The sequence below is a fragment of the Phascolarctos cinereus genome, unplaced genomic scaffold, assembly GCF_003287225.1.
Source record: "Phascolarctos cinereus isolate Bilbo 61053 unplaced genomic scaffold, phaCin_HiC Scaffold_3;HRSCAF=262, whole genome shotgun sequence".
NCBI lineage: Eukaryota > Metazoa > Chordata > Mammalia > Diprotodontia > Phascolarctidae > Phascolarctos > Phascolarctos cinereus.
The window spans coordinates 189,655,550-189,679,040 of NW_027555736.1; the positions used below are offsets into that span (position 1 = coordinate 189,655,550).

The 23,491-nt window shown below is 39.7% G+C and overlaps 1 protein-coding gene across 5 annotated transcripts in view; it reads right to left on the reverse strand.

Annotated features, from left to right (window-relative positions):
• Positions 1–23,491, reverse strand: part of SPG11 (SPG11 vesicle trafficking associated, spatacsin) — a 79,036-nt gene that overhangs the window by 49,568 nt on the left and 5,977 nt on the right. For 4 of the 5 annotated variants that reach the window (XM_078151380.1, XM_021009216.2, XM_021009217.1 and 1 more), the window contains 11 exons: positions 20,355–20,492; positions 18,380–18,828; positions 10,340–10,485; positions 8,159–8,291; positions 7,143–7,298; positions 6,585–6,757; positions 5,554–5,730; positions 2,065–2,136; positions 1,450–1,574; positions 885–1,063; positions 98–311 (listed from right to left, as the gene is read on the reverse strand). In XM_078151380.1, the coding sequence (XP_078007506.1) occupies positions 98–311; positions 885–1,063; positions 1,450–1,574; positions 2,065–2,136; positions 5,554–5,730; positions 6,585–6,757; positions 7,143–7,298; positions 8,159–8,291; positions 10,340–10,485; positions 18,380–18,828; positions 20,355–20,492 (1,962 nt within the window). Of the gene's footprint in view, positions 1–97; positions 312–884; positions 1,064–1,449; positions 1,575–2,064; positions 2,137–5,553; positions 5,731–6,584; positions 6,758–7,142; positions 7,299–8,158; positions 8,292–10,339; positions 10,486–18,379; positions 18,829–19,789; positions 20,200–20,354; positions 20,493–23,491 lie in introns of those variants that run through there. The other variant, XM_078151382.1, reaches the window with a different exon arrangement.

Genomic DNA, 23,491 nt, shown 5'->3' on the forward strand with positions numbered 1-23,491 from the left:
AATTAACACTATCAAAAGAAAAAAATCAAGCATTTCTCTGACACCCCAAACTTTAGTTCTGTCTCTTAACTGGAGATTCCTTTGCCAGTAACAATACCTGGCCAGTTTATCCAGTATTTCGTTCCTCAAGTAGCTACTGCAGCACGTATTCTGGTCAATAATATCTACTGTCAGATGGGGCCATTTAGCCTGCTGAAGTGAAACACAACCATCTGGGGTCTGTAATTCTTCGATCCACGAGAAAATGCTTAACCAGTCATGGCGAGCTGTGATATGTCTCCAGAGAACTTGAGGAGAACAAGACTTGAATTCTACATACAAAAGAAACCAAAATCATTATGATTCTTAGTGTACCAATGAACTATTACTGCTACTAAACTCAATCATTCAATGACTGCTTATCTGATTCAAATATTATTCACCACACCATTTCACTTTTTTCCTCTTCCTTTGCTTACTTTTTGCTGCCAGAACTGCCCTAATAAGAGTTTAGACATGGGATGTCTCTTTAACTTATTAACTGATCCCCAGCTGCTAGAGGCCCCCCTCACAAAAAACTATCTTACATTTATTTTCAACATATACATATACATTGTCTCTTCCAACAGAATATTAATTCCTTAGGTACCTAGCATAAAGCCTCGCACATAATAGGTGTTTAATAAATGTTTGCTGATGGGTTAACTGGGTTATTTGATAACAAGATGATTTGTGCTTGAAAACAATTTGAAAATTGCTTTCTCAAAAAGCAAAATTAAGATGTCCTATTATAAGTGTGAAAACACATTATGGTCTTATAAATAAATAAATACACCATCCTTTCTACAAACAGTAACTCATTTAGCACACCTTATTTCCCATACTGCAAGCCACGTGACATTTACCTTCTGTAGATCTCCTGGGAAGAAGGATGTTTTCTCGGGTTGGACAATCCCACCACTGAGCCCAGCTTAGTATAATTCCATGATCATGCTTAAAAATTTCATCTTTCTCATTGAATTTCAAGAAGTCTAAAACAGATCTGTGTTTGGAAAAATCATCTTCCCTTCTCCAGCTCCTGAAACTAACAATGATTTTGGATTTATGAGAAGTAAATTTGTTCTCTTTAGCTTAAGAACATTTATAAAAAACATCCAATTCAGCATATTCAATTCAATATCTATTTACTTAAAGCATCTTACATAAAGTACTCAAGTATTTGTTGACTAAATGAGTGAATGACTATAAAAACATCAAGATGAAAAAATACTCTAGAACTCCTCCAGTGATGAACACCCTTTTGGGGCATGTTCTATATGTTCAAGGGGAATACAAACTTAAAATCACTGACTACAAAAAATCCTGGGTGTTGATAACTGGAGATCACATACGCTGGACAAAACCTAATTTCCTAAAACACAATAATAGTGATCATCTACATTAACAATGTGAGAATAGTGAAAAAATTACCTGAGAGGCTGGGTCTCTGTGTTTTCTTTGAAAGGTCTTGAATATAATTTTTCAATCTCATGTACATAGTCTATAATTCTCTTCTCTTCTTCAGAAAAATAATTTTCCTCTTTCAAAATGCCAACCTTGAATCAAATATATCCAAATTAATTAACAGATGCTAAAAAATCAAGAACATTTCCAAGATATCTTACAGTGAGGTTCATATATGCCAAATAAGAAATGCACACTGGGGGCAGCTAGGTGGCACAGTGGATAGAGCACCGGACCTGAAGTCAGGAGGACTTGAGTTCAAATCAGGCCTCAGACCAAACACTTGACACTTACTAGCTGTGTAACCCTGGGCAAATCACTTAATCCCAATTGCCTAAAATAAGACAAACTTCACACTGAATATGTAAGCTAAAATTCAAGAGGGGGTGTGTGTGTATGTGTGTGTGTGCACGTGTGTGTGTGCGCGTGCGTGCATGCATGCCTTATAAGCATATAAGCAGTAACGTGAATGAAAATAAACGGAACATATTTTACATTAACTACATAACACAATGATGATTTTTTTTAACAGTACCATTCAGTGTAAGACTTATTAACTAGGTTCTTGATATCTTCACTTACCAGAAAGTCCCGTACATTTTTCTCAGCTGTATAGAAACATATTTTGTGCAACTGGTCCTTTACATTGAAGCCCTGCAATACAGACACATAACAAAAGGTTCTTTTTACAATCTATAATGGGAGTTCCTTGAACTTCTGTAGGCTGGATACAGGAACATTCTACTATAGCCAGGTATCAAGGCATATAGAGATGTCTTGACAGAAATAAAAAAGATCTCATCACAAAGCTCGGTACCTTCTAAGAATTCATTCTCTTACACATTACACATATAAACACTTATCTATCACTATGATTCCTAAGCATTTTATCAAAAGCCTGTGACAATTCAAAGGAAGATGACTTTCTATTATGCTCAAGTAGAACCGGGCTAATATGATTCACTCAGGATCACAGACACATTCTAGGCCTGGCCCTCCTGCAGCTCCAGTCACCATACTAAAGGCTGCAACACAAAAGATTCAGTGAAATGTGGATCCCAACCCTAGGCCTATTCAGCCACAAGTTTACTACTCCACAGCCTCCAGAGTTTTCTCTTCCAACCACTTGCTGAACATCTTCATGTGGACGCACCATCAGTAGTTCAAACTCAACACTCCCCTCCAAAACCAAAAAAGAACTCGCTGCATTTCCCCTAACACCCATCCCCCTTCTCCTATCTTGGTGTCAAGGGCACCAACATACCTAGGTTCCTAACCTAGGAGGCATCCTCAAGCCTTCACTCTCATCCATCCCACATACCCAATCACTTGTCAAATTCATCTCAACAGTATCTCTTTCATTCATCCCTGTTTCTCTCCTCACACCACAAATATCTTAATCCAAGGTCTCGTTATGTCTTGGCTGCACTATTTTAACAGTCTCCTAACTGATCTCTCTTCTTCCATTCTCCTCCCTCCCCAATCTAGCCTACACAGTTGCCAAAACACTACACCTAAGGTATAAGTTAAACTATGTCCCTCCCCTTCTCAAAAACTACCTCTAGGAAAAAATACTATCTCAGCCCTCCACAATGTTAACTCCTACCCTTCTGGACTTATTTCATACTGTCTTCCTTCACACACCTAATGTTCTCCAGACACTCCATCTCTCATCTCCACGCCCACCTGAGATCTACTCCCTCCTGAGCTTCACCTTTTAAAATCACTGGCTTCCTCCAAGTTTTAGCTCAGGGGCTGCCTCCTCTACAAATGTTCCTGCTCCCCCAGTTAGTGCTTTTATGATAAAAGAAGCAGAGTGGTGTCAAAGGAGGCAGGGGGGACTAAGAATCACACAGATTTTAGATCACCTATAAATATTAGCTTAACTGTTGATATTTTAAATATGAGGTCTGCTAAAGAAATTAAATTATAGTAATCTTGACATTCTCACTAGGAATGAACCCAAAAGACAAAATATGTTGCAGCTAAATGGAAGGAGGACTTAAACAGACTTTTTTTGAAAAGGCAAATAAAGGAGTTGGCAGAGCTGCTTTTAATTGCATAGCTGAAGGCCACAAGCTGACTAAATGGCCTATGAAACAATGATTTTGTGCTCAAAGTATTTGCAAAAGTTAAAACAATTGCTTCCTGACAGAATGACAGATTCAGGATGCAGAATGAGGCATTAAATTTTTAAACACAGACAACAGGAATGTGTTTTGCTTGCCTATGCTTATTTGTTACGCAGGTTTTGTTTTTCCTTGTTTTTAAAGTGGGAAAGGGGAGAGAGAGAAAATAAATGCTGGTTAATAATTTTTTTTTAAAAAAAAACTGATGTTTATGCTCCAACATCTATTGAAGATGAGAAGGTAGAGAAATGCTACAAAGAATTCATTAGACCCTTCAAACTTTATTACTATATACTCTGATAATTGTTGACTTCAATGTAAAGTAAGGCAAACAGGAAAAGGGCGAAAAAATTTGAAAATATGGTTCATGGAAGAGAGATGGAAGGGAGACTGGGGGTGGGGAAAGAGAAGAGAGAGAAAAAAGGAGAGAGAGAGAAGAGGGGAGAGAAAGAGAAAGAAAGGAGGGGAGAGAAAAAGAGAGTTGGGAGAGAGAGAGAAAGGTTAAAAGCTTGTAAACTACAGAGATGCTTCATATGATCAAAGCACTAGGGCTAAAAGCAGGAGCATGACAGAGACAGCATCTACAGCGTCTAGCAACAGCCAAATGTTAAATCAACTTTTCTCATTTTTAATTCAATTTCATTTTCAGTTCCAAATTGTTTCTCCTCCTCTTTCCCCTCCCCTACCTGCTGAGAAGGCAATGGTTGTTAAATTCTCAGTGTATTTACACCTCAGATATCTAGGCATGCTTCACAAATAAATTGTTCAATGTCTAGATTTAAGAAAGTGACAGAAAAAACATTAATAACACAGATTAAACTTCAAAGTGTGTCAAGCACATGGCTTTTTTTTCCCTAGGAAGTCAGTTGTTACTCACTTGCCAGCACATGTCTGCCTCAGACGCCACCTAAACCAACCCCTTCATTTTATAAATGAAGAAACTCACGGCTTGCCTAAATTCATAACTAATTAGTGGTAGAATCAAGACTAGAATCCTAATCTCCTCACTCCCAGAAAATGGGCAGAAGATGATAACACTATCAGTCTAGCAGGTTTATTCAGGAAAACTCATTTCATGTTTTTGTTTTGTTTTTTTAGGCAATTGGGGTTAAGTGACTTGCCCAGGGTCACAAAGCTAGTAAGTGTAAAGTGTTCGGTTGGAGGTCGGATTTGAACTCAGGTCCTCCTGACTCCAGGGCCGGTGCTCTATCCACTGCCCCAGGAAAACTCATTTTACAAAAATGTGTTTTCTCCAAAACAGCAGTCCTGAGAACATGTTGTACAAATTATCTTGACTTACGTATTTCAAATAAATCTGCTATAAAAGTAGGAGAAATGAAGAGAGTTACAGAAATCTCAGAAGTAGGAAGGACCTCAAAGGTTATCTAGTCCAAACCATAGATGAATAGGTATCCCTTCTTTGTATTACACTCAGTAGCCTCTGCCTGAAGACTTTCAGTAATATGGCACCTAGTCCCCTCTGAGACAGACTGTTCCACTTCCGGACTCCTCTGTTAAGAAGTTTTTCTTTACATCAACTAGAAATCTGCCCCTCCACAACTTCTACTCCTTGTTCCCATGTCTGGCCTCTTGGGCCAGGCAGAAGAAGTATCCTCCCTCTTCCACACGCCAGTCATGACTTGACTTAAAGTTGTTCCCTCTAAGTACTCTCTTCTCCAGGGTAAACACCCCCAGTTCCTTCACCTGAACCTCACTGGGCATTTTCTTCAGACCTCTTATGAACTGTTCTTATTTGTCAACGCCCTTCCTACGGTACGGCACACAGAATACAAGCACAATACTCAAGATGTGGCTGACCAGGAAAGAGTCCAATGGGACCAAGACTAACCAACCTGTATATCTAAGAAATGGTGGGAAGTAAATCCCGCGCTCCTTGTAGATCTGCTGCCTTCAGAACCAGACAGGCTGGTACAACACTCACCATATTCTTTAAGAGTTCGGAAGCTTCTCTGATATTGTTCTTTAGCAGCCTGTCAAAGACTAGATCTAATCCTATTCGAATCAGTTCTCCAAGGTTTTGAGCAGCATGGTTGGTGATCCTGAAAAAGCTCTGAGCCTCTGGTATTTTGTTATTTAAAATGGCATTGGAGATAACTTGCTGAAAGAACAAGAAAACATTTGGGTATTTTTTTTTAGTCACTACTTTTGGCCAGAACAGTTAATTTCTTAAATCTAAATGCTTTGGTATGGATTCGGGATATCCAAAAGGTATGTACCTGTACAAAGCATGAAATGGTCATGTGCCCCATCATTTCTCCATCCAAGCTATTCTTTAGACCATCACTCCCGTTGTCAGAGCTGCTCTTAAATACAACCACTCTATATATACCTCTTTTGGATACCCAGCAGCTTAGCTGAGCTACTCTGACAGCAATCTTCCTAATGCTTCCAGGTGGAAAGCATCAAAGGAACCATTCCCCATCACCATGACCTCTATTCCCTTTTCAGGTCACTCTCATTCCAAGTTAAGTTGACAACAATGTGTCTGGCTGTCCTAACTACATTTAGGAAACAAAGGCAAGGGATGTAAGGGAAGGAAAGAAGTGAAGTGATTAGCACCTGGGGTAGGGTTCAAATAGCAGCCTTACAGTCCAGTCTATGGCAACCATTCCGAATAACCAAAGGGAACTATGGGTCACTGGGGAGAGTGGGATAAGTGGAGCCTTGCTGGCATGGAAGTATGTTATGCTTTAATTCAAAAGGAAGTGCTGACAAGCTGCTAAACCATGGCTAGTGTGTGTTATTAATTTTGCAGTTCCTAGGAGAGAGCTGGTAACCATAAGTATTAAAGTCCTAGCCTTAGTTCAGGGCTATCCTGTACAATGTTACCGGGAGTTTACTGGCTAAGCATCACTATAATGGGTACGCATATTTTTAACTCCTACTTTTCCATCATTTTCCCCAACACTGTGAACTATGGGGAAAAAGTGAAGGCCAAAAGTATGTATTTACCTCAGGGCTGAGTTTTCTCCACATTTCACTCTCACTTATTCTGGGGACATCTTCACCAACACATGCATTTACAGCATCAGCTGGTTTCCGAGGAAATTTTATCATGAAGGTTCGAAGTTCAATAATGTAGTTGGTTAAAATATCCACACCATTCTGCAGGTGTTCATCTAACTCTATGGAAATCATCAACAAACTAATTTAATGAAAGCAAAGGCAGACGAGTAGATACGATCTGACTTACCAGTTACGCAAAATCTTAGAGACAGAAATACCAAAACTTCTCTTTCTGTCATCTTTTACCAGTTCTGCACTTTAACTTTATTTTCCCTTTAGGTAAAGGTTGGTCCTATGTCCATTCCGCTGTTAATCTCAATGCCAGACCTTTCTTATTCACTTAAATAATAATCTACCTACAATACATGAACTTTTGCCCAACTATGACCCAATACCTTTTGGGTTATGCTTTTTCTCACTGTCATGCCCACAAGATTTCTGAATCTGAACCCCTTAGCCTAACATAGAACTGATGCAAATAGGAACAATACTTGTAACATTTACCTTCAGTGTGAGCAAAGATCTCCCTGATTTGTTTGTTGAGGAAAGATAATGTGAGCTTCAGCAGCTGCTCTGAAAAATGTTTGCTCTGAGTTTCAGAATCATTCTCTCGTATAGCTGAACAAAGTAAATCCAAAGCTTGTATCAGTTCCTTCACACCTAGAAGAAGCCAGATAAACAGTTTAAGACGAAGGATGTAGACCAGGGGCATATGAAGTAATTTAATACTCATTTTTATGCTTATGTGTTCTAGAAATTGCTACTGGGCACAAAAAATATGCTATCATAAGTAATCAGGGAAGAGAAGGAAAAGGAAGAGAGGAAACAGACAACTTCTAGCTGGGGCCCAAATGTTCCCAAACAGGAGAGCCGCCCTCCAAACATCCCAGAGAGGTAGGGACCTGATGCTACTTAACCCAAAGGAGTTAAGCATATTTATCACCACTGTCTGGCAATATTATTTAAACTAGAATACTCCTACTGCCACATTGGACTTGTGTGCACTTTTATTCAAAGAGCTTAAACCCCTTCTCCGTTGGTCACTGTGGTCCTTTCTACTAGAAATTCTTACAAAGTAGGTATGTGTGATTCTCTCCCCTTGTCAGGAAAAGGAAGCCAAAGCCTTAGGGAAGGGCGTCTAAGCCATATAGCAAGCAAACAAGACAATCAAGCCCAAAATTCATATGTTAAGTCCCAAATCATGGCTTAGTAGGCATACTCCTTTTATAGGGTCAACACATACCTCAGGAGCTCTCAAGCTATTCTTTTACTTGACTTTGCTCACCTGGTCACTTTGAAAGATTATATATCCTAACCACGCAGATGGAATACATAGCCAACAAAGAAAATAAAAATCTTACTTAAAATACTGACACGTACATTTTTTCTCAGGTCCTTCACACAGCAATCCAAAGTGCTGAATATCCCAGGATGTTGAGACAAAGCACTTTAAAATTATGAAAAAGAACAAATGGTAAATGGCAAATGGCAAAGGTGAAAATCAGGATGATTCTACTCACTTTTCAAATACATGTGAGATGGAAGCCTGGCAGGCTGGTCAGGCACAGAAGAGGTGGAAGAGGGATTGAAAAGATTCTCCTTGCTCTTCAAAAAGAAGTCTACTGTATCCAGTTGACGGTTCTCTAACCCAGCCTGAACAAAAAAGGCAATAAGTTTTACAGAACTAATAATGATCAAAGGAAGGGATCACTAAGTCAAAACAAGGGATAGTTTTTTTAAATTAATTATTTTTAATTTTCAACATTCACCTCCACATGATTTTGAGTTCCAAATTTTCTCCCCCTTCCCCCACTCCAAGATGGCATGCATTCTGAATACCCTTTCCCCTAATCTGACCTCCCTTCTGTCTCTCCCCTCCTTCTCTTATCCCCTTCCCCTTCAATTTTCCTGTAGGGCGGGACAGATTTCTATACCCCATTTCCCATATGTCTTATTTTCCAGTTGCATGTGAAAACAATTTTTTTAACATGTTTTTAAAACTTTGGGTTCCAAATTCTCTCCCTTCCTCCCTCCTCACCCATCCTCATTGAGAAGGGAAGCAACTTGATATAGGTTATACATGTGTAGCCATGCAAAACACTTCCATAGTAGTCATGTTGTGAAAAACTAAGTATATTTCCCATAATCCTATCCTACCCCCCATTTATTCTAGTCTCTCTTTTGACCCTGTCCCTCCTTAGAAGTGTTTGCTTCTGATTACCCCCTCCCCCATCTACCCTCCCCTCTATCCTTCCCCTGCTCGCTTGTCCCCTTCCCCCACTATTTTCCTGTAGGGTAAGATAGATTTCCATACCCAACTGAGTGTGTATGTTATTCCCTCCTTAAGCCAAATCTGATGAGAATAAGATTCACTCATTCCCTCTCATCTTCCCCCACTTCCCCTCCACTGCAAAAGCCTTTTCTTGTCTAAGACAACGGATGGTTTTCACTCTAAAAATTTTGACACCTCATATACTGAAAAGCCTTCTGTAAGCCATTACACTTCATTGGGCCTGTTTCTGTATCTGAAAAAATGTGGAGCTGGACTAGATTATTTCTAAGATCTCTTTTTGCATTAAAATTCAATGCATCTAAGTACACATAAAGCAACTTAGAAAGATTCTGAAAAATCAGTGGTGGCAGAATTGTTAAAGCCCACTCTTAAAGGTCTGCAAATGCAAATAGCTTATAATCTTGTATGAATACTGTAACACAAAACCAAATAACTATAATACTAGTTTTAAATAAACCAGCAATGAAACATCAAAATTATTAGCTTTAAGGTATTCTTATAAAACTGAAACCAAATTGCTGAATGGCCAAGTATACTCTTTATTAGGAAGGAAAAATTCTATGTAGCATACTAATACTAAAGATAGGGCACATAGTATAGTGGATAGAAGGCTGATCTCGGAGTCAGGAAGACCTGGGTTCAAGTTTACAACAAACTATGCGACCATGGCCAAGGCACTCAATCTTTCAGTGCCCAAAACAACTCTCTAAGACTGTAAGTTAGAGAAGAGTTGCCCATATGCATTGGTGGAGGCAATTTCTACACCAATGAAATCACAAGTCTGGGGAAAAAAAAATGAAATTGTAAACTACTTGAGAGGTGGTGTGGCATAGAGGATAAAGAGTCAAGAAGCCAGGAAGCTTCAAGCCCTGCATTGGATACAAACTGGCTGTATGACCCTGGGCAAGTCACTTAACCTCTCATTGCTTTACTAAACTCTCTAAGACTATAATTTGCAGACATCTGCATTGATGGAGCTAATTTCCTCACCTGGGAGTTCCCCATACCCAAAAAGCCTGAGATCCAGTTTCTATCTAGTCTCCATCCTTTTAAACAACTTACAATAGCCATATTTATCAAGAAGTAACAAATTATCTACCAACTAAAAGCAGGTGACCACCTATGTGGTCCTTAGTGGGCTGGAACAGAAAGGTAATGAAGAGAAAGAAGGGAGCAGTGAATGTGCCCTGTCCTTCCCTGTTTCCACTTCCTTTGCTTTTTTATCATCTACTTCACTGGCAGCAGGCAGGAATTAAATGGATATAGGTCAAAATTATAGTCCTTTCAGCTGCTTATGTTTGATGAACGCCCCACATACTCACGTGAACTGAATATCTGACAGAGCCCAAACAAGCAAGTTCTACAAAGGTCTGACATAAAGGCTCTGCTATGACTCAGCCAAGGTTACCTCTAATGCACGTATAGGGATTGAGCACCTCCCCCAAGCATTAAGATGACAGAGAGTATCAACAGTGCTGGCACTTCCATGGATCATTAGCCTATTCAAGAATTCTTCTTGAGTCAAACCAAACAAAATCAGAGAGAGTCCATTTTCTATTAAAAATAAAACATAGACACATTAGCATTAATAGGCTGATTAGGACTTAAGCAAGGTTTCTAATCAACAGATATTTCAATAATAATCAACACTGAAACTGCTACATATAAGACAGTGTTAAACACTAATGAATTTAAGTCACTCATCAATCTGATTTACAACACTTTTGAAAGAAAATTATTCTTAAATCATACCATAAAAAGAACATGACCAAGAGATGAGTTCTTGTCATCACAAATGTATCTTATTAAACTGCATAACTTTTCATATATCTACTTTATATTATCTTCCAGAATGAATGACTAAGATATTAAGACATTTATACAAATACTGGATTTCTAAGTTTACTGAAAGAAAAACACTTAAACACTTATTGGCATGATCATATATCCCCATCACCCGCTACAATGCTCTCTATATGGCAGGCATTTATAAATGTTTGTTGTATTGTATAATTCTAATCCATAGGAATTTGTATTTTCCAAATATAGGTACACGGGAGGGAGACCACGACAATACAATGAAAACATTTGGTGGCATATTTGTACTCTAGACATGATCTGAAAACTGGCTGCCTTTGTATCCAACGGAAGTTTGGTCATTCAATAGAACACATCCAATTTGTCTTATCCCAAAACACCACATACCAAGGACAGCAGAATTTAAAAGTACTAACAGTCTCCTGCTATGGTCTTAGACGCGCTGACTACATTTCATAACCCTAATCCTAGTGTTAGTAGCTACTGCATAAAGATAGATACAGACTGAAATCAAAATAAAAAAATCACAAAGCCCAGCCGGGGATCCACCCCCATCTTCTTTATTACTATTAATTTTATCAGATTTTGTGTCTTAGCTTTTAGCTGAGCAGAAACCATCTTAGTAAGAAAATCAAACATATGTCACTTGCTTATCAGGACTTCTTTCTGAGAACACAAAAAAACACAACCATTTTATTATTTCTAAATTCAGATAAGATAATTACAAATGTCTCAGATAAAACAGTATTTTTTTTTAAAGGCAATTGGGGTTAAGTGACTGGCCCAGGGTCACACAGCTAGTAAGTGTTAAGTGGTTGGTCTCAGGCTGGATTTGAACTCAAGTCCTCCTGCCTTCAGGGCCAGTGCTCTACCCACTGTGCCATCTAGCTGCCCCAATAAAACAGTATTTTAAAACATTTTCATTAATAGCCCATTAACAGTCCATCTAAAATCCACATAAGTAAAGAATCATGATTTCATTCCCTGCACCAACTAAGTTTAAATGGGGAAAATATTGATGAGTTAGCAAAAATTTTAACTTATTTCCAAAGCTAGCTTAAAATCAAGTTGTCATACTTCTACTATTAGTAATATGTAGCAATAATTATACTCTATTCGCCCCAGTGCATAAGTAAACTCAAGAAGGAACTCAAGAGGGATACAATTACACCTACTGTAGGCAAATCACTACTTAGAACAGGACATTCAATCAAGGATTAATCTGGGTTTTGATCACCTCCAGTTCATTCCATGTACATCTTGTTTGTATACAGCTGTTTGCATGTTGCTCCCCATTAGACCGTGAGCTCCTTGGTAGCAGAGGATAATTTTTGCCTGTCTCTGTTTCCCTGACATTTAGACAGCGCCTGGTACATAGCAGGCACTTAAATGCTCGCTGACTGGATAAGACCTGACTTGATAGTAAATGCTAACAGTGTATTAGGTTTCTGATCTCAGATTCTAGAAAAATACATCAAAGTGAAGCTCATGTACTTATGTGAGAAATCATCTTACTAACATCATTTTAAAAACCACAGGAATTATCATGCATATGACCAGCACATGCAAACAACCTGATACCAGTGACAGTACACTTGGCACCCTGTGAATACTGATTAACATGCCTGACCTTTACTTTAACCAGCCAGACAAACTGCCCATACATAGACTGAATAGATGGTTCCAAAATGACAACAAAGCTTGTGACCACTTTTTTTAGTAACTTTCGTCTGGTAGAGTCAATTTTGTGTTTTATGTCCTTTGGTGCTCACCAAGGTCTGGTGCCTACTAACGTTTTTCTCAGAGCACTTACAATATGAAGTCACAAGGTTTCCTGGGCAACTGTTTAGCTTTTGGGCTTTTTCATTACTTGAACCCAAACCATTTTTCATCATCTTATTTTATGCTCATCTTTTGTGTGCAGGCAACTGAATATCAAGGTATCCAATGTCTTACTTAGGAGAATATCAAGTTTTCTTTCTTCTACATAATGTATGCTGACACAAACACTCCAATTTTCACCATAGTGGTCTGCTGTTCATTTACGTTCATTGTGAGCATTACAAAGCATGATGCTAAGTGTCCCATAAAAGGATGTTGCTTGTTACTTCTGAGCATACATCGACGTAGCCAACACTGCCGATTCCTTTATATATCTCTCTAGAGAGAACCAGCAAATCATCTATCCACTTAACTGTGACTTCTGGATGGATCTCTTCTGGCTCCTTATATACCCCAGCCCTTGGGCCCAACAGAGAATATGATTGTTACACCTGCTTTCTCACTGTGAGATCATATTTGTAAAGTGCTTTGCAAACCTAAAGCACTATATAAATGCTAGCAATTATTATTTTTTATACTCAGATGGGTCTGTGACCAGGAATTCCCTTCAATGACTTACTATCACAATCCACCAATGCCTGCTCATTCTGGGGCATTCCTGACCATGTTCTCCCAGGTTTGTCACAGGGTACCCATTCAATGTTCTGGAGGCCTTCCTCTCTTTCTCCCAACATCAAAACGGTGCCTGTGAGGCATTCTGGCTGTCCACCTATCACCCCTTACTCTTATCTTGTGACCAGCCATCTTTTCTTTCTGCCCCACAACTTGCTCACGTCCTGTACTCCTGTGTTGCAAACTGCTTATACCCACCATGCACCTTTCCACTGCTCTTGTCATATTTAATTCTTCAGAGGCTATGGGAATCCACACCTAGCTGCAACACCTGTAAAGTGATTCTACTGAAATTAAAGGCTGCTTTTGCTTTTCATGGGAAGCTTAGGATTTGTAAAAGAGCTTTGCAATTTCCTGAAAGCAATCCAGCCAGCTCTCCGCCTTTTCAACTCTGGACACAGCTCACTGTCCACATAAATACTGTTTGTCCCAGGTAATACATATTATTAGGTGAATTTTGTAAGGTGTGCCCATTCAAATGTATGTTGAAATCTTAGCAAAAAGATACTCCTTTGTCCATTTGTCCTTTCCTGTGTGGACGGACAAGTCAAATTCCCGAGTGATTACAGGTCTCTTTCAAGAGGCTCTGCAATGTTCTGGGGCTAGATGCAATCAGTACAATCTCATCCACAAACAGGACCATTTGGAAGATGTCAAGCTCTTCAACCTGGACTCTGCACTAAATGTCCTCCATCACAGAAGTGAATGCCTCTTCTAATTAATAAAGCATACTCCTTGTTTTATTTCTTGCTTATTTCGATTACCAGAGAGCTGCTGAACAAGGTTATTTCTGCTGTTACATCTTCCAAAGAATTCTGAGTGATCTTGATGTATGGATAGAAGATGTTTTACTGGATCAAATCCTATGTCCCCCTCCCACTCCCCAACAAACAACAAACAATAAGCAGAAGGCAATCTGATAATCTCTTCATTTACCAGTTCATTGTAAGATGGTAAAGATATGGTCCTTTTGATTCTCATAAAGATTTCTGTATAGATGGGATAGCAGGCATACAGGCTGTAGTTACTGAAGTCTTTCATTTGCTTTTTTTCAGTATTAACAAGGTCTAAGGTTTTTTTGGTTTGTTTGCTTTTTCTGCATCTTTGGTATCTTCACTTCCTTTAGATAACTTGTATTTCTCCCTTAACACTTTCACAACTGTGTTACCCCTGGCATGGATCTTCTCTATCTTGGTCCAATTCAACTCCTTCTCCCATAAACTCTATTCTCTTAATGCCATTTTGATTTTCTCTATAAGCATCTCAGGAACTGTGACATCAAGGTCCAAGTGTGGTGGTTCCACTATCCTGGATGCAGAAATTAGTTTGCTAAAACAGCATCTGCAATTTCCCCTCCTTTTTCCTTTTGTTTATAGTCCTCTCAGTTTTCACTCTTGAATGCCCTTGGGATAATTCTGCTTAACTGGATATCTCGCCATGCTTTCTTTAAACTGGCTTTTCCCTTCACCGTTTCTCTCTGTTTTATGAGACACTACTGCTCCTTCTTAAGATTTTAAAGTAAATAAAGATATATAAAGGTTTATATATAAACCTGGGAATGCCACTGGAAGTCATCTATCTCTGGCAAGTAAGTCAAATTTTGCTAAGGAGCTTTCTGGACTCTATTGCTCTCTTTGCTGTAGCAATTAATAAACATTGGTTAAACTTCTGGATAAAATTGTTATTATCTGTATCAATAAAATTTCTTTTGCCTACTCATTACTTTAAAATACCTATTTAAATATTTAAGGATTCAATCATTTTAACTGTACTCCCATTATTATTCATTCTTCTTTTTTTTTTTTTAAACAAATTCTGACCTTAGCTCTAACAAGCTGATGGTCTGACTGGACACAAACAGCTGAGGGTTAAATTCCATTTCAATAAGCCCTTTACTCTCTATTAAAATAAAATCTATTTCATTCTTCATGATGACATTTGGTGCTCACCATGTCCACCGTACCCACAAATTTTTTTTTTAAACAAAGTGTTCATGATATAGAGGTGTAAGATTTCTATTTAATCGAAAAGTTTCTGCCTTCTCTCATTTCTTTTTCCTGAAATTTCCCATACAATTTTCTCCACCTTCAACTTTTCCCACCTTTGTACTGAAGTCACCAAGTATTACAGTACATGTTGATTTGTTGTGATTCTTACAAAATTCTTCATATAATTTATCTACCACTTCATTCTCAGCAGCAGATGTTGGTGCATTAGCTGGATTATATTCATGGTAATCTTTTTGCGAACACTTGTCATTAATATCATAAGATGTGATGACCAAATATCTCATGAAATGTTTCTTGTTGTCTCTGGGTATAAAATAAAACCACTCCACCAAGTCCTTTCTTTGATTCTCCAAGGAGTACCTGGTGAGTTATCCTTCTGCTCAGCAGCAACTTCTTTCTTCTGGTTTCCTTTGTAACAAGGTCAAGATTGTTACGATTCAGCTCCTCCAGAAACATGGCCACTCACTGGCCACCTGACAAAGATCTTACTTTTATAGTACCAACATTCCAACTGAAGTTTCCTGAGGGCCTAAAAACTGTTTGATTCCTTGTATTTTCTGCCCCCCTTTGCCATCACTCTGCCACTGTCACTACGGAAGCAGAATGATGTCACCTTTTTTGTTTCAAGAGTTGCCATAGCCAAATAGTTTCAGCACCAGGAGACAAGCACTAATGATGTGCCTCTTTGTAATTAGCTAGGCTGGGGCTCAGAAAACAGATTCACTATGTTACCAGGGCCATACCTGAAGCCTTTCCAACATAGCAGAATCTGTCAGAGCTAACCCACTGGCAGAACCTTTGAGAATCTTGGGTTATCTCCATGACACAATGAGGCACTGAAGTATAAAAAATCTTTATGAGAATGGTCTAAGACATTCTCAATTAAATATAAGAAGAGGGCAGGCAGGTTATTAAGAGGTAATTTTCTATAATGGATCACATTTTTAAATTGTACACATGGCTGAAAATAAAGAATGAGGTCCTATTACATTTATTGTTCATCGATTTTTGAAAAGATTTGACTTGGTAGAATAACATGCAACCTTAAACACCTTGCTCCAAAAAGGCATCTTTCACATCAAAGACACACAAGATTCCACTGACAGCTGGTACTGAGATCACTTGTTTAACAATCCACTGAGTACTAACATTACAAAGGATGTTAAACAAGATGTATGTTAGCCAAAAGTATTCCCAAATGTCCTAGAAGATGCTCTGCGTAAGGTTCAAATAAAAGAATGATTTTCCAAATGTTCACCTTTGCAGATGACACTGTCCCAATGCCAGGTATGGTGGTAGGACAGATGGCCCAGGTGAACTGCTGGATGAGAAACGAAGCATGGTCCAGCCTGCCCAGTTAGATATGGAGGGCTAGGTGACTTTGCACTTACCATTCAAGCTAGTTCAGCCCCAGAGCAGAAATTCCAAAGCTGAGTAGATTAACTTCCTCACAGACTGGGAGCATAGTTTCTCATAATCCAGCGACCAAGTCCTCCAACTCCATCTCTGTTATTTATCTTGCAGTTATTCTTGCCTCTCTATTCCCACAGTCACCACCCTAGCACAGGTCCTCAGTCCCACCTACCTGATTTGGGGAAACAGTCGCCTAACAGGTTTTCCTGATAGCTGCAAGATGTCTCTTTCTCATCTGATAATGTATTTGTCTGACAAAAATCCTTCAATGGCTTCCTACTGCCTAGCAAAAAAAGTTTGAACTCCTTTGCCTGGAATTCAAGGTCCTCCATGATCTATCATCATCTTATCTTTTCTGTCTTTCCAACTCAACTCATCATTTAAGTGCCTACTATGTGCAAGACAGTGGAACATTCCTCACCCTCCAAAGAGCTTACCTTCTCCAGGGCAGCTAGGTGGTGTAGTGCATAGAGCTCTGGCCTTGGAGTCAGGAAGACCTGAGTTCAAATCCAGACTCAGACACTTAACACTTACTAGCTGTGTGACCCTGGGCAAGTCACTTAACCCCTATCACCTCACCAAAAAAAAAAGCTTACCTTCTACAGGGGACAGGGGGAGAAAGAGAGAATATAACATGTACAAAGATGAATAAAAAGTTGACAATCTGAGAGAGAAAACAAAACACTGGGAGAATCAGGAAGGTGGCACCTGAAAGGAATCTTTTTTTTTTGGGGGGGGGGTGAGGCAATTGGGGTTAAGTGACTTGCCTAGGGTTACACAGCTAGTGATAAGATTTGAATTCAGGTCCTCCTGACTCTAGGGCCAGTGCTCTATCCACTGTGCCACCTAGCTGCCAGTGAACTGAATCTTGAAGGAAGATGAAGTTTTTAAAAGACTGAGGTGAGGTAGGATAGCATACCAGAACTGTGCAAAGGTATAAAGATAGGTGACAGAATGCCAAAATGAAAATAAATCTAGGCCAATTTGGCTGGAAGGTAAAATGTACAAAAGCAATATGATTTAAGACTGGAAAGGTAGATTGAAGTCAGATGATAAAACGTTTTAAATGCCAGGCTATGGACTCTGCTTCTTATCCTAGAGGCAATAAGGAGCCAATGAAAATTTTAGAACAGCAAAGTTATGATATAGGCAGATCTTTAGCTTAGAAATATTAATTTGGCACCTCTATGAAGGACAGTTTGGAGAGGGAAGGCCTGGAAGGATGCTGGCTGTACTGCACACAAGTTAGATCCTTACTCCAGTTTATCCTAGCCACAGCTGTCAAGGTGATCTTTCTAGAAGTCTGACCATGTCACCCTACCCCCACTCCATAGACTCCAGTGACTTCCTATCGTAACTGCAGGAATTTTCTCTGGATGTCCCTCCTGGACCCTGGAATGCTCTCCCTCCTCATCTCTGCCCCCTAGCTTCTTCTGAGTCTCAGCTAAATCCCACTTTCTACAGGATGGATTCCCCAATTCCCCTTTAATTCTAGTTCCTTCCCTCCATTGACTATTTCCATTTATCCTTATCTTTATATGGTTTGTTTGTACATAGCTGTTTACATGTTGTCTCCCTCATTAGACGGTGAGCTCCTAAAGAACCATTCTTTGTATCAGCAGCACTGAGCATAATGCCTGGAACACAGTGGCCGCTTAATAAATGTTTACTGACTGAATGACTGAATGACACAAACCTATCCATAGCAGTGCAAGGAATGCAAAAACTTCAGCAACTTGACCGTTTGATCTTACCTGTCAGAACAAGGCACAATTGCTGGCTTCCACTGCTGTCCACAGGAATGCATTTTTTGCCAAGGAAAACTCGATGCACATTCTGTGTCTCCAAGTCCCACAGGACAACTGTCCAGCCTGTACTTTCTACTAACCATGTAAAAAGTACAGTGAATCCTGTCACAGACACACATTTGAGCTTTGCTGTCCCCTCTTGTTCTTCAATGGGCATTACCTTCCATAACTTCTTTAAATCATCTGACCTAATAGGATCCTTCCACGGGTGGCTGCACTGGACACGAGTTAGGCCTTGTGGAATGAAGGTCCAAGTCTCTTCCAGTGCAGGGTGGCTACTAGATTCAGAGGGGTCAAAATGAAGAAGACTCTGGAACCAGGGTACATAATTCACAACTTCTAATCTGGGCTTCATTGTTGAGTTGTACAATTCTGACAGCTGAGTTTTCCAGGATCTGGGAAAAGAAAGGAAGAAACTCTTTTCTATTACAGTAAGAATCACTGAGCAAAACAATCAACTTTTCTTTCTTTAAAAAGAGGTAGCATGGGACAGTGGACCGTTTTAGCCAGCCTTGGAGTCAGGAAGGTCTGCATTCCAGTCCTGTTGCTTATATACTAGCTATGTGACCATGGATGGGTTGTTTCACCTCTCAATGTCCAAGGCAACTCACTAAGCCTTTAAGTTGCAGAGAAGGTGCTAAGGAATTTCCTTACCCAGGAGCTTCCTATACTAGTGAAATCCCAGATCCAGTTGGGGCAGCTAGGTGACACAGTGGATAGAGCACTGGCCCTGAAGTCAGGAGGACCTGAGTTCAAATTCGGCCTCAGACCAAACAACTGACACTTACTAGCTGTGTGACCTTGGGCAAGACACTTAACCCCAACTGCCAAAAAAAAAAATCCCAGATCCAGTCGCTAGTCCACAAAAGACCTTTTTCTTCTTCCACTAAATCTCTCCTCCAGTGCAGCTCTTCTCTAATGTAGAAATGAACATGGTAGGAATAGGGATTGCCTTTCACTGAATGCCTCCCTGTGGCATGAAGGAGACCCTGTGTTCCTGCAGGTGATGCCAGTGAAGCATGAGTGCTGGCAAGTCCTGCGCCAAGCTGGAAAGACCTCATCTGAACACGGGCCTGGGGATGGATAGAAAGATAAAATAGGAGAGATGAGGCTAGCTAAGGTGAGAAAGATTCATCACTAGAAAGTTGGCCAGCAAAGGATGAACTTTTTGGATTATAGCAACTTAAAAACTAACTATTAAGACATGAAGAAGGCACCCCCTGCACAGTGGGGTGAGGGGTGTGTGTGACCACACCAACAAAATCATGGATCTTCTGAAGTTAAAAACCCTTGTTCTGAGATAGTCCTTCAGAGAAAAGGCACTCCATCAGTCAAACAAATCATGGGATCTCACACCTGGAACAGACCTCCAACGTCACCTAGTCCAACTCCTGCCTGAGGCAGTAACTGGCTCTATGAGATGCTGACAAGCTGCCACTGAAGGATTTATTCCAAGACTCTCATCAGAGATAGGAAAGTTCCTATCTCACTTGTGCACAGCTCTAGTTATCAGGAAGTTCATCCTTGTGCTTGTCATACTTTGCGCTCGTATCCACAGGGCCTAGAAGAGCATATGGCACGTAGTAAGCACTTAATAAATACTTGTTGATTGATCTGTAACTTCTACTCATTAGTCCTAGGCTACTGTCCTGGAAGGCCAAGAAAAACAATCCTTCTTTCACATGGCAGCCTTTTGAAAATCTGAAGACATATCACATATTCTCTAAGTCTTTTCTTCTCCAGGCTAATGCACTGATTGGTTTGGTGATTTTATTTTTCTTCTTCATTTTTATTTTTTCTTTTAAAAAATCCTCTGTTATCTGAGGTGGTTCTCTGGGAAGGGAAGAGGGAAGGATACAACAGGAAATTTAGGCTATGTCAAAACAAAATATGAATTAAAAAAAGTAGTTTCCCTACATACCTATCCACCTGGAATGAAAACCTGGTCAGTTTCATGCTGTAGACTGAGCTGGCAGGGTCATCTTCATCCACTCCTTCAAGTCCTCTGATGGGAAGATTTTCTAGCTTTCTCTCACACAGTATATGTTCTGGATGTTGCCTACATTTTAAAATATAGCAATAGTCATTGTGTAAAAGTGATAATGCTTACATCGAATGTCATGATAAATATCCTTCCATGTGTTTTCCACAAAGCCATGCCACTGTTATTTCCATAAAAGTGGTAAATCATAGGGAATGCCATGATGACTAATTTTCCTTAGATGAGCCTACTGAATCCTGTAGCTATAGTATAATACTAAGAAAGTCAAGGTTATAAGTTTGATTTCTTAGAAAAACATGGTTTCATGTCAACAAATTGAACCCTAACATCACCAACCAATAGTTTCATTTCACAAATGTGTACCAGTGGCAATGAGGCTATAACTGTGTGGACAATTCAGTCCAAATGCATAAAGGCCCATTATTACCGGTATTCAAAGCTAAAATTCAAAGCTAAAGTCCTTAAAAACCATGAGTCAGGTCAGTTGAGATCAATGAATGAGAAAATACCTACTGAGCATTACAATTTATTCTACATTACTAGAAGTGCTGTTGGTAATACAGTAGTGAAAGTAGCAAAAGATGAATTCGGCCCAGCTAAGCAAGGTTTTAAAATTACATCTCTTGTGCATCTACCAGAGGCTTTGAGCTTATGCTAAACACATGCAACACACAAAACAAAGACCAACATGTTACAGACAGGGTCTTCTGGCATCAAAAATGTATAAGTATATAAAAAAGCCATATTTAAAAGTGTCTCTCAATGGACCCCTGCATGTTATGTCCTTGGTAGCTGTTTACTTTGCCTATGCTTAGTCCTGGCTCTGTAAAACATGATCTCAAGGGACTAGATGAGATCAGTCCAAAGCACATGACAAAAAAATGAGAGAACAGGAGACCCCTAAATGATTAAATGCTGAGCTTATGGTTTTCACTATACAATAAGATTCCATGGAATGATTTTGGAATTTTTGAGCTGAAAGAGACCTGAGATTCAGGGAAGGCTTTAGCAAATGGAAAGTGAGCTGGGTTAGAAGGAGAAGTAGGATCTGGGCCGGCAAAGTAGCCATAATAGAGTATAACAGGCAAAGGAAACATGAGCAAAAACCCAGAAGTGGAAACTGTAAATACTACTTGAAGTTTCATATCAGTATCTGATTTAACATAGTTTTACATTACGTATTCAGACTTCTGTGCATCTTAAAAAAACCACAAACCAATGTGCTAGTTAACTCCTAGTCATACACATCTGCGAAGAGGCAGCATTTTGCAAATAACTTGAGATTGAGGCAGCATGGTCTAAAGGAAAGAGCATTAGACTAGGAATCAGGATACCTGGGGTCTCGTCCAGCCTCTGCAACAGTCTGGTGACTTCTGCTGAGTCACTGGACTTCTCTAAGCTTTGGTGTTGTCATTTATAAATAGGGGGTTTGGATGAGATCGTTAAGGTCCCATTCGGCCTTTAACCATGTGAAGATGAAACAAAAAAGAACAAATAAAACATCCTCGTGTCCCTGTGTAAGTCTTTTTCAATCCATTTGCTAAAGCAGTTATAGGGTTGGAACAACAGAATTCAGTGTATCTGCCCTCGCCACCAACATGGTTTGCTTCCCAAGGCTGACTCAGGCTTGACTAAGTACATCGAGTGTGTATGTTCCAGCCCGGATCAGAAATCCGCCTCTCTAGAGAGGTGTATGACTTACAAATGTGCTCATCAACCCTGCCCAGATGCAGAACATTAAAATCCATTTAAAGTCAATGGAAATGTCAATGATTTTAAAAGTTCTAATAGCCATATGAAAATGAATTTCTTTGAATTTATGATAATCACAAAAAAGACGCTCAGGCTTCAAGAATAAGTTACAAAGGCAAAGAAACTAGTTCTTAACTGGGTCACCTTAAAGAAGAACTGATCATACTTTAAATGCTTGACTGTCCTAAAAGTTTAACCTCCTAATCTAATGTTTCTGCATATGGACGGACACACACACACACACACACACACACACACACACACACACACACACACACACGATCAGTGAGCTCAACAGTTTGGACCCTCCCTCTCACATGCCATAACTCCTCTGTGTCTTAGAAGATAGTTTCCTTAACCAATCAGCAAGCATGTATTAAGCACCTACTATGTACCAAGCACCATACTAGGTGCTGGGGATAAACACAAAAGTGAGACAGTCCCTGGCAGCAAGGAGCTTACATTCAAAAGTTCTACCTCAGACTTGGTCAATCTGAAATACCTGCAGACATACTGTTTCCAAAATCTCCAATACACAACTGGAGATGTGGGACTGGGGCTCACAGAGAATCTAGGGCTGGCTATCTAAACCAAGGGGTCTTCTGGATAGAGACAATATCTGAGCCCATGGGAGGTGATAAGGTCTCCAAAAGAGATTACAGAGAAAGAAGAGAAGGGGGCATAGGACAGAGCCTGGGAAGACACGCAGGGTCAGTGACGGGACATAGATGAAGATCCAGCAAAGGAGACCGAGAACAGGGAGGAGGAAGAGGAGAACTGAGAGTGAGTGAGTGAGAGAGTGAGACTGAGAGAGAGAGAGAGAAGTACCATAAAAACACACTGAAGACAAAGTTATTTAGGAGGAGAAGGTGCTCAAGACTGCCAAATGCTGAAGAGGGTCAAGAAGGATGAGGACTGAGGAGGGGCCATTAGACTTTGTAATGAACAAGTCATTAATAACTTTGGAGAGAGCAGTTTCAGCTAAATAACATCTGAAGCCAGACTGCAGAGACTTTAGAAGAAATTGAAAGGAGAGGAAGTAGAGGCGTCAGGTGTAGATGGCTTTTTTCAAGGAGAAGGTGAAGACAAAAGATGAAAATATCTAGTAATAAGAGCCAGGATTTATATAGAACTTTAAGGTTTGCAAAGCTCTACACAGAAGTCATCTCATCTGACTGATAAATAGTGGGGATGGTAGGATCTAATAAGGTTTTTTCAAGAATGGGATAGATGTAGGTATGCCTGTGGGAAGCAGAAAAGGAACAGTAGAGAAGGGATGACAAACAAGCAATCTTTGATTGGAG